The 16,931-nt window shown below is 46.0% G+C and overlaps 3 protein-coding genes across 4 annotated transcripts in view; 1 reads left to right on the top strand and 2 right to left on the bottom strand.

Annotated features, from left to right (window-relative positions):
- LOC109507320 (von Willebrand factor A domain-containing protein 5B2-like) overlaps positions 1–371 on the bottom strand; it is a 7,813-nt gene extending 7,442 nt beyond the window's left edge. Inside the window, exon 1 of the mRNA XM_019856652.1 lies at positions 346–371. Within this exon, the coding sequence (XP_019712211.1) occupies positions 346–371 (26 nt within the window). The remainder of the gene's footprint in view (positions 1–345) is intronic.
- LOC109507319 (von Willebrand factor A domain-containing protein 5B1-like) lies at positions 336–3,837 on the bottom strand. The gene is made up of 8 exons (XM_019856651.1): positions 3,810–3,837; positions 3,476–3,673; positions 2,624–2,830; positions 2,027–2,158; positions 1,834–1,958; positions 1,585–1,761; positions 1,109–1,219; positions 336–615 (listed from the first exon to the last, which is right to left on the bottom strand). The coding sequence occupies exons 1-8, from the start codon at positions 3,835–3,837 to the stop codon at positions 373–375; spliced, it is 1,221 nt and encodes a 406-aa protein (XP_019712210.1). The 3' UTR covers positions 336–372.
- Positions 3,389–16,931, top strand: prss56 (serine protease 56). Of its 2 annotated transcripts, XM_019856789.1 has the most exons (17): positions 3,389–3,659; positions 3,846–3,960; positions 9,862–9,975; positions 10,064–10,132; positions 11,571–11,729; positions 11,799–12,053; positions 12,182–12,371; positions 12,706–12,814; positions 13,165–13,321; positions 13,398–13,540; positions 13,678–13,837; positions 13,967–14,155; positions 14,293–14,484; positions 14,630–14,832; positions 15,530–16,040; positions 16,117–16,223; positions 16,334–16,931. In XM_019856789.1, the coding sequence occupies exons 2-17, from the start codon at positions 3,861–3,863 to the stop codon at positions 16,505–16,507; spliced, it is 2,832 nt and encodes a 943-aa protein (XP_019712348.1). In that variant the 5' UTR covers positions 3,389–3,659; positions 3,846–3,860; the 3' UTR covers positions 16,508–16,931. The 2 variants fall into 2 exon arrangements, with proteins under 2 accessions (XP_019712348.1, XP_019712347.1); XM_019856788.1 differs by lacking the exons at positions 3,389–3,659; positions 3,846–3,960 and having other exon boundaries at positions 9,069–9,975.

Genomic DNA, 16,931 nt, shown 5'->3' with positions numbered 1-16,931 from the left:
CCCCCCCCATCATCTTTCTTGTAGTATTTTTGCTGTCTTTTCTAATCTTGCCTTTGTACTCTTATCGTGTTTTTCCTCTTTTGTCGTCTTTGTTGACTTTTTGTTCATTGAAGTGATCTTTGGAGTCTTTTGAAGTCTTTTCTAGTCTGATGTCATGTTTTTGTTCCTCTAAAAGCAGTGGTGTGAAATCCATTTTTGTCGCAGGCCACATTTATTGACCGTTTCCCTTGGAGGGCCGTTATGACTGAAACCATAAAAAGAAGTCAAGAATAACTGTTGATTCAACTCTTGTTTAAGTTACTACCATGAGGGGTTTGGGAACAAGAAAATGCAAGATGGAAATACTCTTGAGAAAAACACAATTCCAACATGTTATAGTAGATTTTCTCTGACTACGGATCGTAAGCAATACCTGCCAGCGCATGTGTTCCTGCGGACCAGCTCCAAAACTTTGGCCGCATTATTTTTGGAGCCGTCAGTGATGATGAAGATCTGGCGAGGGTACGTGCGCTGCATCGGTTGCTGGTACACCCAAGACAGTGCCCCCAGTAGGTTGATGCCTCGCATGTTCGCTCTCATCCTCTGGACGTACTCAGAGGCCTGCATCAGGGTAACCTGGAGCACAAATCCAATCAGAGCTCTATAAGCAAGAAAAAAACCCCCACCAATCACGAAGCTTAGGTAAACATCACCTCCAAGATTAATTGACAGTTTGATATCCGATGCCCCAATTACACAGCGAGGTTCAAAAGTAATTGAATCAAACCTTGTCTTATGAAGTGTCGCAAACATTGCACACATTATTGCCAGCCTTAAAATGTGGACAAACAGGCTCGATGAGAGGTTTTGAAAGGACACCTTACTGCCAAGCTGAAAATGCATTGAAGGTCACCATATGCTCAGGTGACCGTGAAAATGCTGTTTGTTCTCATCTCCACCGAACCTGATACTCTGCTGCTCAGGCAACCCAAAGAATTGACCTATTGCCTGATTAAAGAGCAGTCAAACGGGGCCTCCTGCACGATTGGAAAACATCTGTTTTCAGGAAACAGGATATCAATTAACAACCCCCCCCCCGCCCCCTAATTTTTAAACAATTCCAACTAACATCCGTGCAGAGTTTGCTGGCTGAGAACAGAGGTTTCATGGGGGTGCTGAAGCCAACAATGTTGAGCAGGGTGCCCGAAGGGAGACTCTTCAATGCGACCACCAGGGCTTCCTGGAAAAGTAAATCAATCAATCAAAAAATAAAAAAATCAATGTGTATAATTATGGTAATAATATATATATATATCATATCCAAACCCCAATTCCAGGGAAGTTGAACATAAATAAAAACAGAATCTGTTCTCAGTTCCCAAAGATTGATTGAATGTTGTTAAAAGAAAATGTGATGTGGCACGGTGGTAAGCATGACCCTGTTCCAGCTATTTGGAAACGTGTTGCAGCCACAAAATTCCAAGTTCGTGATAGTTAAAAACAAAAACTTTTTCAGTTTACCAGTGTGTTTCAACAGTGTGTATTAGAGTTAATTAAAAATGATTATAGATTTTGTACACCTGACTAACTGTGGCCAGTGCTCACTTTGACACGACGGATGTTGGTGCCACTTATGCCGCCATTCCAGTCAACAAGGAACAATATTTCTCTGGTGGCTTTGTTCAGCTCCAGAGGTTCAGCCAAGAAATCAGGACAAAAATTGAGCATCAACACCGGGTTGTTCAGGATGTCCTTGTGGTAGCGCTTCCGCATAAACTCCACCTGCGCACGCATTCATTCAGAAGCAGTTTGCATGAAAAAAATGGAGAAAAGGTGCTTGTGGGATCTGCTAACCTTCCTCTCAGGTTCAGGATCTTTGCGGGTGCAGCGAATGAAGTCACGTCGAGAAAGGATGTGCTGTTCATACTGGCTGAAGGAGAGCCTTCCGTTCTCTATTATGACCAGTGGGCTGTGCGGTTCTGTGAAAAAATCACTTTTAACGCTCACAAAAGACAGCAATAGGTGGAGGATGTTTTTCCGTACTCACCGCTGAGGTGCAGGATGATTTCTATGTGTCTGTCATAAGGATGTTCCTGGGCTAAGGTGATGTAGGTGGCGGAGGCACTTTGGGCGCTGGGGTCGGCATCCGCTCTCAGGGCATGGGTGGGGCTCTCCAGTCCTGAGTTAAATTTAGCATTAAGGAAAAAAAACAAAACAAAGAAACTGTGCTGCAAAAAAAGATTTTGAAAAACTAGAAAAAATGTCATGAAATGAGGGATTTATTACAGTGGTGCTTGTAACTTAACTTAAATCTCAGGTCATATTTTCCTATTGGTATGAATGGAAATGCCAGTAATCCGTTCCAATCGTCAAAAAAATTGCAGTAATGAATATTTTAATAAGGATAAATAGCTCTCGACCTCATTGCACATACTTTAAAAATACATACAGCTTTTACCTGGATGCAGTATAAACGTAACAGATCAACGGTTCATTTTGAATCCCACTCAAGTTGTCAGAATCGCACATCTGACCTTGCAAGTCAAAGCAAAAGAATCGGTCGAGAGATGACTCGTATCTTAAAAAAAAAAACCCTCAAACGTCGAGCCAAAGTACTTAATATAAGCAAAATATTCGAACATACCGGCCAGCAGACAAGCCCCTCGAACAAGCAGTTGGAAGTTGAGTTCATAAGGAGCCAAACTGGCAGCTGGACTGTTGAAGAAGGCATGTGCACAGTACTGCTGCTCCGAGTCAAGAACGCGCTCCTGTTTTCCTGAGGTGGCACTAAAGCAGCTGGTTGCTCTGCAGAGGGAGATTGCACGATTTGAGATCCAATTGGCAGAGCCGGCTCACCCATTAAACAATTGGGGCAAAGGCTAAGGGCACCGCGGCCTCCAGGGTGAGCAACAATTTTATTTTATTTTTTTAACCTTCAATGTCATTATTTTAATGCCAGTTATGACTCTTTATTTCCTAAAATTACAAAGCGAACATTGATTCATATGTCAAGCGATGCCGATTTTAATATGACAATAAACGATGAAACAAAGTGCCCGACCCGCGCGTCATCACCCAAACCTCCTTTCCCCATACAACCTCCCCCCTCCTCCACCCCAATCAATGTATTTTTGGTTACCCGGTCTCTTCTGATTTGCCCCCATTTTCACTCTTGCTTGCAGTCACGTGTGTGACGATGGGGGTCAGTAAAGTCGGATAGACGATGTGGATTGCTCCATTTTCCAATGTAGGCAGTTCAAATGAGGTTTTCATGATAATGGACACGATATCCATTGGTCCTATGACCCCTGTGCCTATGATGAAAGTATTTCTTTCCAAGTCTTCATCCAGGATCAGATGTCCTGAGAGAGAGAAACAAGAATTCATACAATTGAAAAACATCAATCGGTGCAGCAGGCTGCAACACCGCAGCGCTGACTTACTCGAGATTTTACAGTTCATTTGATTACATTGTTCTTAGCCATCGCACGCTCACCGTTGGTGCATTGCATGTCCAAGCTGGAGCTCCCGCAGCAGTTCCATTCCCGGCCTTCAGCAGTACCTGGGCAGCAGTCCAGGCAGCAGTCCTTCAGCTTGCCTCGATTCTGGATCTGGACTCCCATCAGACGCCCCGCAATGGCCGCCTCAAAGCCAACCACAACCTCCGTTTCGCCGAGAGGGTACACAAACACACCTGCGGAGAAGACAAGTCATACTTTGACATTTCAAGTGTTCTAAAGGCGATGCCGATCAGAGACTCTCGCGGCCCTCTCAACTGAAACCGAGATTTGTCTCGTTTTTTTTTTGCATGCGTGTGCCCCGTCGCTCACTCACCCTCAACGGGCTCTTTGTCTGCATTGGCATAGGTGAGGTGCGCCGTGATGGCCAAGGAGCAGCCGACGGCGCAGGATTTGATACAAGACGACTTCAGCAGCAGCGGATCCCACGTGGAGCGGTTCCTCAGCCCCACCATCGTCTCAGGTCAGGGTACCGACAACTGAAAGCAGACATGCGCGCATTTTAAGTGCCTCGATTTCCGTGCATTATCAATGAACGGAACTTTAGAAAAAAAAATTTGAACAAACAGCAGATTTTTTTGCTGCAATACTTTTGACATGGAATGCCAATATGCATCTGAAAGACGTCTTCGTATGTACATCGCTGCTAGAAATGTAACCCGTTCTCCTCAGGTGCTTAGCAACCAGTGGTTTTGTGTTTGAGGTTCTGTCAATCATTAACACCGCAGGTCAACGCTAACTAACACGAATCTATGCATCGTGTCTCACGGTGTGTGTAACCAGCGTGCACATCCACAGCCGCCGAAGCATGTCGACATATGACCTAAAAGTGCACGCGATCATTCCGACTGAATTTTAGTACAGCACACCGGTTGAGTGTGTTACGACGACACACATCCGCACGAATGTGTGTGTGCGCGCATTAGAGTGTGAGTGTGTGTTTGCTGTGGTCCAAGTAATGGCCTTTTCACATCAGCCTTTCAAACAAGATCAACAGCCTCCATCTGGCTACTGTTCTCTCACCTCATAACAAGCAAATAAATGCCCGCTTTGTTAAAGTAAGGCCAACGGGCGCAGATATACTCTCGGGAAGCTCATCGAATCGCTGTCTGCGGCCCACTAAAGCAAATGAAGTGTGTTTACTTCTTGTTTCTAATTGCGAAATGGTTTTTTTTTTCCCATTTGGCAGAAAATCGATACCAAAATGTTTCTTCACTTTAAACAGACAGGATTTTTTTTTTTTTTTTTTTTACCAAATCCATTAATGAGAAACAAGTTGAATTCATTCCGTAACTCAAAACACTCACATATCTCAAATCATCTTCCCCTATATTGAAATGAATGGTCAGGTCAGTGCATGGTCAAATCTGTATTGTGCAAGCTTTCATAGGTCAAACTTAAAAATTCAAAAAGCAGATGAGCTCGAAAAAGACTTTTTTTGTTTTTTAAATCAGCGTCAAAAATGCATTCAGGGACACAACACCATCTCTGATTAGAAATTTGCTGTTGACTTGTGAAATGAATGTAAAGAATTAAACAGTCTGTGTGTCGTGACTGTCTCATTTCGACACGTTCTGGTGTGCGCAATTTGGGCCACCAGGTAACGCAGACGAGTTTCAACGAATGTAAGCGATTCAGTCATCTGACGTAATGAGGCATGGTTTGCAGAGGATAAAGAATATATGCATGTCAGCATTGTTATGTTGTGAGTCTACATGTGTCGATGCACTTTTTGTTCCAATATCCGTTGCGTAAAGGGTTGCAGCACCACAATTATGTAATGATATGATGAGACACATTTGCATATTTATATGTTTTTCATAGTTCTAAAGGCCTCTGTGTATAAACCTATCCAATGATGACACCTCACCCCACTCTTATTTCTCCCTGCAAGAAAATATAAAGTAGCACATGCACACAAAAATACTAAAAACAGGAGGGAAAGTTCAAATCCATTCCACGGCTACAATAAATTCATGCACACAACAAATAAAGTATGTCGGTAAAATAAGTAATGCAGGGATACTCACTGTACTGTTCAATGTTGACTGTAACAATATTCTGCTGTGTCCTACCACTGCATCCCGAAACACAGCTTTCTTATTTATACAAGTGTAACTTTACCAAAACAGTACAAAATAGATCCATTTAAAACATAAAAACAGATGACACGCATACATGAAAGTTTGCGACCTTTCTCCCAATAGGTAAGCAACATTCATGATAAACGACCAGTACGCAGCATGACATTTTCCTCCGATTACCTGCTCAGATCAACACTGCAAAGATGATCAGCAGCTGCTCGATGACGAGGCCGACACTTGGCCAGAGGCAAACGCACGACAGCGCAAAGTGAGGCACAGCCTCCTTCTCATCCAGACAATTGGCTGTGATGGTCGCAGCACCATAATTCACAGCTAATGGCCTGGCTGGAGAGAGAGTGAGCGAGAGAGAGAGACATAGAGAGAGACATAGAGAGAGAGAGAGAGGGGCGGAGTAAGAGTCAGTCGGAGAGATGCTGCAGGCGATTGGAGGTGAGCAAAGAAGCCCCATAACGAAACGGTAAAGTACAGTATGACCGGTTTGGACTGTATTTTCATCTCTCAGCATTGGGTCAAGATTTGAAAACATATTTTCAAAAATGTCAACTCTTTCTATTTTTGTGAGGTTTACCTGTTGGGGGTAATTCAACTCAATTTTATTTGTAGACCACTATGAAAACAGCCATACAGGTGCATACAAAGTGCTGTACATAAAACAAAAATCAGACAGCTTGCAAGGACAGTTGCAACAATAAAGTAACATAAAATCAATCATTCAATAAAGCACTTCAAGCAGGCTTTAACAATTAATCAATCATTTTTAAGGGCCATGGGTGCCTATGCCAATCACTGGGTTAAAACCACTTGGATTAGGGTTCATGTGACCTCAAAAATTGGTTTACAGTATTCGTTTAACTCAGCCTCTTGAGTCAAATGAATAGCCCAACCATCGGAATGTCCAAATGTAAAAAAAAAAAATAACAATTCATTTTAAAATAATTGATTGGGATTCCGTATTTTGTTTATTTCTGCAGGTGTTCTGGTGGATGAGAGGAAATCAAAAGCACCCCATTTTAAAAGTCTGCGACCCCCAAAGTGGTCGGATAGACTCATCTATTTAAAATCCTTCGTTTCTTATCAATAAAACCAGTCTAAAAAAAGACTGGAAAATCCTTCTATATGCTCAGTATAGCGTTGCTAAAAAACGTGTGAAGAGTAGCGCGCATTCCAACATGGCGACACTAGATGTCAGCCTTCTCTTCTCGATCGAAGCTGCATTCTTCCCCTTTTTTTCTCCTCACTTCCAGCCTTGTCCCAAAATATGCTGCACGTAAGTTCTCAAGTAGTGTGACTATGAGTGAAGCAAATTCAGTGAATAGCATTAATAGATGTCACCAACAAATATTAAACAAGACCAAACGAGCTGGATTAGATTTACCGGTAGTCAAACAAAATCGGAATTGGGCGATAACGTGAACATTTTAACATTAAACTGATGTTTAGTTCGCATTTTAAGACAGTTGAGGTCATAATAGATCGTATTAACAACAGAGCTAACACTGACCCAGTAGAGGCCTGTGCAGACGAGCTGCTTGACTATTGTCGGGGGGCTTCAAGTGTCTGGCCGCGCTTCCATGTTGGGAACCACAACCACGTCTTCTTCTCCCTTTGCTTAGCCCACTGACCTAGATTTCAATTGTTTTCCGCCCGAGACAATGGGGCAAAATGGTTTCATAACCGAAGACAATAACGGGGTGTTATTCAACACGATTGTTGTCAAGGTCCTCAATGTGGTGCATTGTGTTGTTTCTTTTCTTTGTGGCGAAAACGCTCCTTGGTCAAGCATCGGTGGCTCGACGCGATGATCCTGCGTGTATCGCCGCAGCCGGCCTAATGTTTGATTTCACCACCAAACATGTTTATTCTTTGCGATGGATCGTTCTGATACCCTTTTTTGTGTTATTTGTCACCTTTAATGCGGGCAAAAAGAAATTGGTGAGGCTTTTAAGTGAATTATTATTAAAATGTTTGAAATTGAGAACTCAAGACAAGAGGTTCTCAAACTGAGGTCCCTGGAAACCAGGGGGTCCACAACCCATAGCTTGGCGGGCTAAAAAAATCATTTGTCATTAAAACAAACGAGATCATTTATTTTAAACTTACAGTAAAACAAGTAAACTAACTCAATGTTTCCTCCCTACGATTACATTGTGCCAATTCAAAGTTCTGATATGATTCTGACGGACGGTCGCATTATTCTGGCATCCCAAATGAGTTTTTTTTTTCTTTCGAACAAAAGATGTAATATTACACAAATAATTTGCATAAAGAGTGCACATTTTGGACGGGAAAAGTTGGACCCCAAGGTCAAAAAGGCTTAAAGGTTAATAAACTAGAAAGACCAATAGTATTCGTGAATCCATTTAGGGCGTTTTCCTTGATGCGTTTGTATTAATCTATCAGACTTTAAAGCAAAGATGTGATTGCTTTAAATACACTTCAACAAGGGGTTCCATAAAAAAAGCTTCAAGCCTCTTTTTTTTTTTTGACTTTTTTTTTGACTACCTGCCTCTTTGCTGCCTGTAGTGAAGTGAGCTGAGTTGCGTTCAGTGCATCGAGCACTCATCGCTCCAATTTTTGTTGCTAAGTCAAAGCAAAAAAAAAAAAATCGGGTGAACGACGGCTCATATCTCAAAAAAATTGTAAGTTGTGTCAGTTGGAAGTTGTATCTCAAGGCAGCAGCGTAATACTGTACAAATACAGAACTGCTAGAAAACAATGGCTGGGGCCGCTCGCCACTTGATGTTTAGCAAGAAAGAGCGAGCTGAAGAATCACAACACATCAAAGCAAACGTGCCGAGGGGAGGGAGGAAAAGAAAGAGTGCCGCCTGTTTGTCCCACGGCGTTCCCACTTCGCCCCGCCTGAGCCCGCTTTCACATCTCAGGGGCCATTGTGCTACACGGGTGCACGGAGGGGGCTGGGCCAGCTAACTCACAACCAAACAGGCAACAAACCTCGGCTGAAGTAGTCATGTCTATTTGTTTTTGTTTTTTTGTTGTTTTTTTTTTTTTTTAACAAAACCTCCAAAACCATAGCAAGTTAGCAAGTTTTCAAATATTTGGCAGAGTAAAATTTCGCTAACCGATTAATCGATTGTTCCCTAATACTTACAACAATAACGATATGAATCGCAGGAAGGACATTTGACCGTTTTACAATGCATATTTGTTGAGCTCAATAACGGAGAAAAAGATGAGCAAAAAAAAATAATAATAATTTTTTTTTCTTTTTACAGATTTTTGGTGTAGGCGGGGAATTTTTAAATTTCATTGTCTTAGTCTTATATTCTTATGTAGCAAAAAAATAAATGTATTTTCTTTTGAATTTTTAAATGTGTAACCTGGCAACCTGGTGGTCGACTGATTAGTGTGCCGGCCTCACAGTGCAGAGGTGCAGGGTTCAAAGTCAAAGCAAAAAAACAAAACAAAAAAAAAAAACCCCAAAACCCCAAAAGACCGCATCTTTAAAAACTCCAAATGAAGTCAAGGCACCACTGCAGCTCCAGAATGCCGCTGTTGGTTGCATGCGACAATGCGACAAGAGCAAACCCGAAAAGAACGCTTCTGACTTAATGTTCTTGAGCATTCTCATCCTGTATCTTTATGTAGCAAAAGCGGAGTTCAGCAGAGAAAGACAAAAGAGATGTGAACTGACAATATTTTAATGGGCGGGATAAAAGAGTGTAAGTGATCAATGGAGGCGGCGGCCAAGTGATGCCCGGGGGACGCCTTTGATGCGGGCGTCCTCAGAGGGACACCGGGGTACAATGCCCTCTTTGAGAGGCACGGAGAATGGCAGACACTTCCCTCTCTGGCTGTCTCACCCCCCGGTCTCCCTCCCTCCCTCTCTCCCCTCTGATAACTGAGCTCACGCCGCATCCCGTCACTTCGTGCTACATTCCTCCCCTCCGTTTTCACATCAGCCCATATCCTTATTGCTCTAACTTTCTCCCTCTTCCTCTCCCATTAATTAGTTCAAACAACACCCGCTTGCCTGCCGCCCGGCCCTTCGTTCCCCTTGCGTCTCCTTTCACAGGAGCAAACCTCTTTGTGATGTCCAGCCTTGGCAAGTTGCGCCCGATTTGCTGTCCCAGTCTTAATGAATTCATCTGTTTGTGTATTGGCCCTGCATGGGAGCATCTCTCCCTCCCCTCCCTTGCCTCCTTTCCTCTCCTCCCCCCATTCTGGTGTTCTCCTGGACACTCTATATATACCGGGCAGCAATCAGGAGGCACTTATTATTCCTCTACCTACATTTCCAGACAGATGCGCTGCGTCACAGACGATCAGAAGGAGGGAGAAAGCCTTTTTGCAGAGACACCAACCCGGACACGGTCAGGCCTCGGCAGGCCAGCGTCATCTCGGCATTCTCTCCGGTATCGCCAAGTGTCTCCCCGGCTGTCGCCACTGGACGCGGCGCGTGTTCTGACAGCATGCTCGTACTGGTATCGCTGCTCCTCACAGGCTTGGGCTGTTTACTGGCAGCTCCCGCAGGCAGAGAAGTCTACAGGATGCCTCAGAGTGCACTCAAAGGTAAACGCTCGGCTCTGTCCGCTGCAAAATTTTAAGAGTCAGGCTGAAAAGAAAAAAAACACTATACCGAACATTGCTGATACTGTTGATCTTGACGTGTGTCTGGTAATCTTAGTTCGGTACAGTACACAGAAAGCCTTTCTGGATTAGGATGAGTGAAATGTTAAACCTGAAACCGTTGTTTCCTCCAAAGTGCATATTTAACAATAGGAAAATCTCACAAAAAGTAACAAAAACGAAATAATGATGACCGACTCACAAATGTACTTCATGTGAAATGTGCAGAGTGAAATGTTAAACCTGAAACCGTTGTTTCCTCCAAAGTACATATTTAACAATAGGAAAATCTCACAAAAAGTAACACCGACCGACTCACAAATGTACTTCATGTGAAATGTGCGCCTGCTTAGCTGAACAAAAAAGTCATTGCTCTGTTGCATGAATGACAACAGGTGGATGCACAGGCTAAATGTGCACGCACCATCGAGTGGAAGAGCATTTCGCTGTCACTATAAGTCTCCGGCATAGATAGATGAACAAAATTCATGCATTGGTACCCAAGTCGGAACAATAACGTGAAAGTGATTTGCAACAAAATACATGCAGCACTTCACCCTTCCGTACAAACCCCGATCAAAGCAATGCCATCCGATTTGCAAAATGATTAGCAAAGAGCTTCAAACTCAAAGCGTGAGGTCCAAGCCTCCCTGCGGCTGCCTGTCTGTGCCCCCCCTGGGTCCGTCCATCCATGCCTGCCAGGCTCTGCCCGCTCAGCGCCGGCCCTCTAATTAAGTACTTCAATCAGCATTTCTGTTGTTAGTGTCCTTCCTGTGATGTTGTCGGGTGCAGAGGGGGCGGGGGGAGCAGCGGCAGGGTCGGCGGCCCGATTGAAGTGTGTCTGTAGAAAGCCTCGCCGGCGCATCGAGCGTGAGCTCGCCTCCCCGACACGCTGCCAACGGGCTCAAAGAGCAGCATGAGAAGAAAAATAGGGGGCTGTAGTTTAGACTCAAACAAATTCTCCTGTTAGAATGCGGGGGAAATCCCGGCTCTGGCCTTCCTGTGTGGAGTTTGCATGTTCTCCCCGGGCATGCGTGGGTTTTCTCCGGGTACTCTGGTTTCCTCCCACATTCCAAAAAACATGCATGGCAGGCTGATTGTACATTCGAAATTGTCCCCATGTGTGAGTGTGAGCGTGGATGGTTGTTGGTCTCTGTGTGCCCTGCGATTGGCTGGCAACCGGTTCAGGGTGTCCCCCGCCTACTGCCCGAAGACAGCTGGGATAGGCTCCAGCACCCCCCCCCCCACCGCGATCCTTGCGAGGATGAAGCAGATGGGAAAATGGATGGAGGGATAGTGCAGGGAAGCCATGAAGACTTTTGACCAAATCTGCAGTATTGGTCTTCCTCATGTCCCATTTTGGTCTTTCTGTCCACCGCAGCTCTATCCGATCGTGGCACGGTGGTTCTCGAGGCAGCCATGACCAGCGCCCTGTCCGCTCTGGACCGAGCGTCATCCGAGAGGAGTCGGGCGGAGGCGGGCTGCGGGGGCTGCGCTCCCTGCTTGTTTCAGGACTGCGGGCAGCCCTCTGGATCCTGCTGTAAGCTCCGCATTCATCCCACCTCTGGTGAGCCAATTCACGCTGACTCCCCAATCTCCGCCCGAACAGCTTCACCCGCCAACGCCTTGACAGAACCCAGCTGCGACGTCATCAGCAAGGCCCAGAAGCTTCAAGATGAAGGCGAGCGGAGTTGGGCCCTGAGCCAGGCCTGCGCTTTCTACCAACACCGCTGTCAAGCCGGCAACTCGGACAAAGAGAGCTGCATCAGAATCATGGGCGAGAGCTGCAGCGCCCGCGTCCTTCAGTGCAGCTTGCTGAACACGATGCAGAACCTGGAACCCGCCACTCAGACGCATGTACAGGGTGAGGGGGACACATACCGCTTCAAATAATTCGTCTCCATTTACCGTCGGAGTCACGAATCTCGTTTTGCGCAACGACGGCAAGTTGAATTCGCCACTCTTCCTGATTGTCCGTGGCTTCATCCGCAGCCGTGTGCGGTCAGAGGTCATCCTCGGCCCGCAACGTCACCCAGCCTCGTTCCAGGATCGTGGGGGGCTCCCCTGCCCCGCCAGGCAGCTGGCCCTGGTTAGTCAATCTGCAGCTTGATGGTGGCCTGATGTGTGGAGGGGTCCTGGTGGAAAGCTCCTGGGTGGTCACTGCCGCGCACTGTTTCGCCGGGTAAGAGAACGCGGAGCTCATGTCTTTCATAATCCAAACATATCACACAGCCACGGATTTTTACATCAGAAAAATACCGCCGCACGCTGAAAAACAAAAATGTCGCCAAACGGAACACTGAAATAAATGATCCCGTCTTAGTTTATTGAGTCATTTAAATCAAACGGAACACTGAAATAAATGATCCCGTCTTAGTTCATTGAGCCATATGAACGGCAACAGGTGGATAACCAGGTTTATTGTATGTCGTGGAAGTCGCATTCAAGTGTTTTGCTTGTCACTCACGATACATCGGTGTCACGGCTAGATAACAACGCTACATTATTTGTAACAGGAGCCGCAGTGAAAGCTACTGGACGGCCGTGGTGGGCGAGTTTGACATCACCAAGACTGACCCCGATGAGCAGGTTCTCAAAGTCAACCGCATCATTCCTCATCCTAAGGTAGAGTTGCAAACGTAGCGTGATATGTTGCCAAAAGTATCCGCTCACCTGCCTTGACTCACGTACATTATGAATTTAACTGACATCCCGTTCTGTAGGGTTCAATATGACATTGGGGTGAACCCTTTGCAACTAGAACAGTTTCACGTTAGGTTCAGGACTGTCCTAAACAAACTTTCTTGCATGAACTGATGAAGCCGACTCGGACTTGGATGAGAGGCAAAACATCTCCTAAGACAAGCAGAGCAGTCCAGATTGATTCAGTGTCCTCGGAATTAAATGACCCGGGTGGACGAGAATCCCCACAAGCATCCCTCGGTCAACAGTAAAATGTCCTAAATGTCTTCCAGTTCAACCCAAAGACGTTTAACAACGATATCGCCCTGGTGGAGTTGACGTCTCCCGTGGTTCTGTCTGACCGTGTCACCCCTGTGTGTCTGCCCTCTGGGATGGAGCCCCCTACTGGCAGCCCTTGCCTGGTAGCAGGCTGGGGTTCCCTCTATGAAGGTGAAGTATGCACGAAAGATTACAAATATGCTTTCAGATGCCTTCCGGAAAGCAATAGTGTGTGTTATCTACGCAGATGGGCCGTCTGCTGACACTGTAATGGAGGCCAAAGTGCCCCTGCTGCCTCAGAATACGTGTAAGAATGCGCTGGGCAAAGAGCTGGTGACCAACACCATGCTGTGTGCCGGCTATCTATCAGGGGGGATCGACTCCTGTCAGGTGGGCAGCACAAGTGACGCAAAACACATTTCGATGGAGTGAATTCACGTTCGTGCTTGAGGAGCTGCGATCTCATAAGCACTTCACCAGCTGGCAAATGTTTCATTTGTTATTCTGTCGTCGTGACTGCTGTTTAGGGCGACTCGGGAGGGCCGCTGATCTACCAGGACAGAATTTCCGGTCGCTTCCAGCTGCACGGTATTACGTCCTGGGGAGATGGATGCGGGGAGAAGGGCAAGCCCGGGGTTTATACCCGTGTGTCTGCTTTTTCTGACTGGATCCAAGTGGAAATACAGAGTAAGTGTGGAGCAACGATCGAAAATACAACAACAAATATTTGCAAACTGACACTGACCCAGAATTATAAGTACTCACTCGGCAATTGTGTCGAATCATAAACGACATGTGTTTGTGACTACCTCTCAGAGTCATTTGGCAGCAGGGAACCAACATGTCCGGAGCTTCTAAAAACGACAGAGATGACAGAGGAGGAGCAAAGGTCAGAGTTCATCACTCTGTGTCGCTTCTACACCCTCAGCTGCCCTCCGGGCCAGTCGGGCGGCGCTTGCAGCCGAATGGCCGAGGACAAATGTCTCACCCGCTTCAAGAAATGTCGTACGTAGCGTTCTTTCCAAAAAGATTACAATGTGCGATCGAGGCATCCGTAGCATCTTTGATGATGCAAAAGTTTTGTTTTGTTTTGTTTTTTCTTGATTTGTGATCCTCCCCCGCTCTCATCATTTTGCATGTAGAGCTGCGTTCCTTCCTGCAAACTCTGCTGGACCTGCTGCAGAGCGCTGAAGACTACATCAGGGACAAAGTCGACCTCACCTTCTTCACGCAGACGCTTCCTCAACTGGTGGAACACATCTACAGCACCGCTTTCCCTCACAGCAGAGACAAAAGGGACGTGGGCGGGAATCCCGGCCTCGTGCCCATCGAAGGTACATCCCGTCCAAACGGCTGAGGATGCGCTTCCATGATTCCTCAAAACGGAAAATTTCTCACCACGTGTAACGGTCGCTCCAAAAAAATAAATAAATAAAAAAATTGAATCGCTGCTGTTGCAACAAGTGTTATTCATTGCAGAGCAGCAAGGTGGCGCTGTGACACCAACGGAGCAAGGTTCCCCTTCAGTTCCTCCAGCTTTGTTCAAGGCCTTGGGCCCCACCGTAGAAGATTGGGAGAATTACCTGGTCGCCATCGCTGAGGACATGGAGGCACAGCCCAACGACACTTCCGCGGAAAACTCCTTTGAATCATCCAGACGGGAAGAAAAACGTTTCTTACAGGTAGCCGCATCCCGAAATCTGTTAGCCCTTCATTAAAAATCCACATTAACCCTGAAAGAACAATCTTCAAATTTACAAGGTTGTCACAACCTTGTAGATTTGAGATGAAAAATGATGTCGGGATCATTTATTATTTGTTATATATTTTTTTTCTTCCATATATCACTGAAAAGGTCGATACTCAATACTGCGCCTCAAGAGCCAAGTCGCTGGCACGCATTCACGTCGCATCAGAGTTTGCTGATTTGCAGTTTGCAGTCGCTGCTTTTGCAAGAGCACTTTCATAAATATTAGATATCGGTCACTATATGAAGTAAAAACGTGTCCCTTATCAGCTGTAGTTCGAACGCATTCCAAGAACGAGGCGAGATGTGAAAGGGAAGCAGAAAATGACTAAAATGGCTGATTTGCGCTTTTCAAATTCCGATACAGGCAGGCCGACACATTTTTGGTACGTTTGCCGGCAATTCATTTTGTGGTCTGCTCCGCTACCTCGGTGTGGCATTCCCAATGTGTGTGCGTGCAAACTTGCAAGGCGACGCGACTCTCTGATGTCAGCAGGCCAGGGGCAGCACAATGTTGCCCCCCCGTAGGGTGATTTTTTTTTTTTTTTTTTTTTGGAATGATGCGTAATCAGAGAGCGTCCCCCGTGCAGCTCATCTTGTACGTGATCCATATTTCTACGTGCTGTTTCCAGGCAGGGGACGACTCGGTTCTTCGGCTTCAGAAAGAATACCAAAATATGATCTCGGCGTTACGCTCCAAACTGGACTCCAAAGCTGCTCCGCCCATCCTCCACATGGATCCGTCCGATCTCCACCAACGTTCTTCCGACCCTCTTTTTCTTCCAACATCTTCCCCAAGGCTGCAAATCAACCCTGGTCCTTCCTCTCCCCCCAAATCGCAGAAGCCTTGGTCACTTCTCTCGGCCCTAATGACCGAAATTGAGAAATTAAAGATCGCCAGTGAAACTTTGACCAGCGACGAGACCCAAAACGAAGCGTTTGTCACATCAACCGAGGGCACGTGGGACAAAGTGGTGGATCTCGGAGAGTTACCGGTTGTGGTATCAACTGCAGTTCTCCCAATTCATATGGCGAAGACGACATCTCAGCCTCACGCTCTGCACGCTAGCGATCCTTCCAGTCTCCACAGACGACAAAGGAGCCTTCTCCGCAAGAGACAGACACCCGGGCCCGGTGGGAAAGGTAAGCCTGTTCTGACGGCTCGTCGTGTTACGGTGGATTGTCGAAGCCCTAAAATGGTTTTGGCTCGTCCTTGTAGTTTGTCCCGGTGTTCGAGAGACTTCACAGCAAGTCAGTCAAGTCAGAGACTCTTACCATTGGGTGCTGAGTATCCCAAACAAGAACCTCCATATGAGCTTCCAAGAGGTACAGTAACTCCTTCATCACAACGACGAGATTCAGAAACGTCGATGTCGTCGGACACGTTGATTGGATGATGATCTCCGTGTTTTGTTGGGGGTTCTCTTTTGTTTCAGGTCTTAGTTGATCTGAGCTCCAAGAACGATCGAGGACTTTATCAGGCGAGGGTCAGAGCCGTCGTAGGAGGGCGGCCTCTGACTTTCTACGGTCTCGTAGGCCTGGAAAATGAATCCTTCTACCGCAGTGTGCCGAGGATCATCTCCTTAGCGCTGGAGGCCCTGAAGACTTAACGTCAACGGAACCACAGGAAGAATGATCAAAAAAACCGAAGCGCCAGACGACCTCGGTCACATCGACGTGGGGATTCAAACGCAAACAGTTGCTTCCTACCGTGGAGCGGATCCTCGAAGTAGGATTCCGTGACCCGTTTTGAGAGCCAGATTGCGGCTCTACCGAAAAACTATGAATGTATCCATCCAGCCATCAGCAGGCCCTCGCAACAAGCTTGTCTAACTTATGAATCCATCCAAGCGATAAGTTATTCGATTCTCATCAGCACAAAGTCTTTTACAAAGGTTGAGCCTCTTGTGAAGGACACGGACTGCCTATCATGTTTATATCTTATTTATTTTTCGAGAAAAAAAATCTTTTGTATTTTTGTAACAGCAAAATATATATGAATGACGTGCGTATAAAACTTTTATTAACACCGTG

This window comes from Hippocampus comes, unplaced genomic scaffold (assembly GCF_001891065.2).
Source record: "Hippocampus comes isolate QL1 unplaced genomic scaffold, H_comes_QL1_v1.1 scaffold105, whole genome shotgun sequence".
In the NCBI taxonomy this organism is placed as follows: domain Eukaryota; kingdom Metazoa; phylum Chordata; class Actinopteri; order Syngnathiformes; family Syngnathidae; genus Hippocampus; species Hippocampus comes.
The sequence above is the reverse complement of the archived record's forward strand: the minus strand, read 5'-3'. Positions and strand labels throughout refer to the sequence as shown.

Coding starts and splice junctions, on each gene's coding strand:
- LOC109507319 (XM_019856651.1), bottom strand. CDS start 3,837: ATGCAGACAAAGAGCCCGTTGAGGGTGA. Junction 2,159..2,623: donor AGGGGCTTGTCTGCTGGCCG/GTATGTTCGAAT, acceptor AATTTAACTCAG/GACTGGAGAGCCCCACCCAT. Junction 1,959..2,026: donor AATCATCCTGCACCTCAGCG/GTGAGTACGGAA, acceptor ATTTTTTCACAG/AACCGCACAGCCCACTGGTC.
- prss56 (XM_019856788.1), top strand. CDS start 9,699: ATGAATTCATCTGTTTGTGTATTGGCCCTGCATGGGAGCATCTCTCCC. Junction 14,485..14,629: donor CGGCCTCGTGCCCATCGAAG/GTACATCCCGTC, acceptor TATTCATTGCAG/AGCAGCAAGGTGGCGCTGTG. Junction 16,041..16,116: donor ACCCGGGCCCGGTGGGAAAG/GTAAGCCTGTTC, acceptor TCGTCCTTGTAG/TTTGTCCCGGTGTTCGAGAG.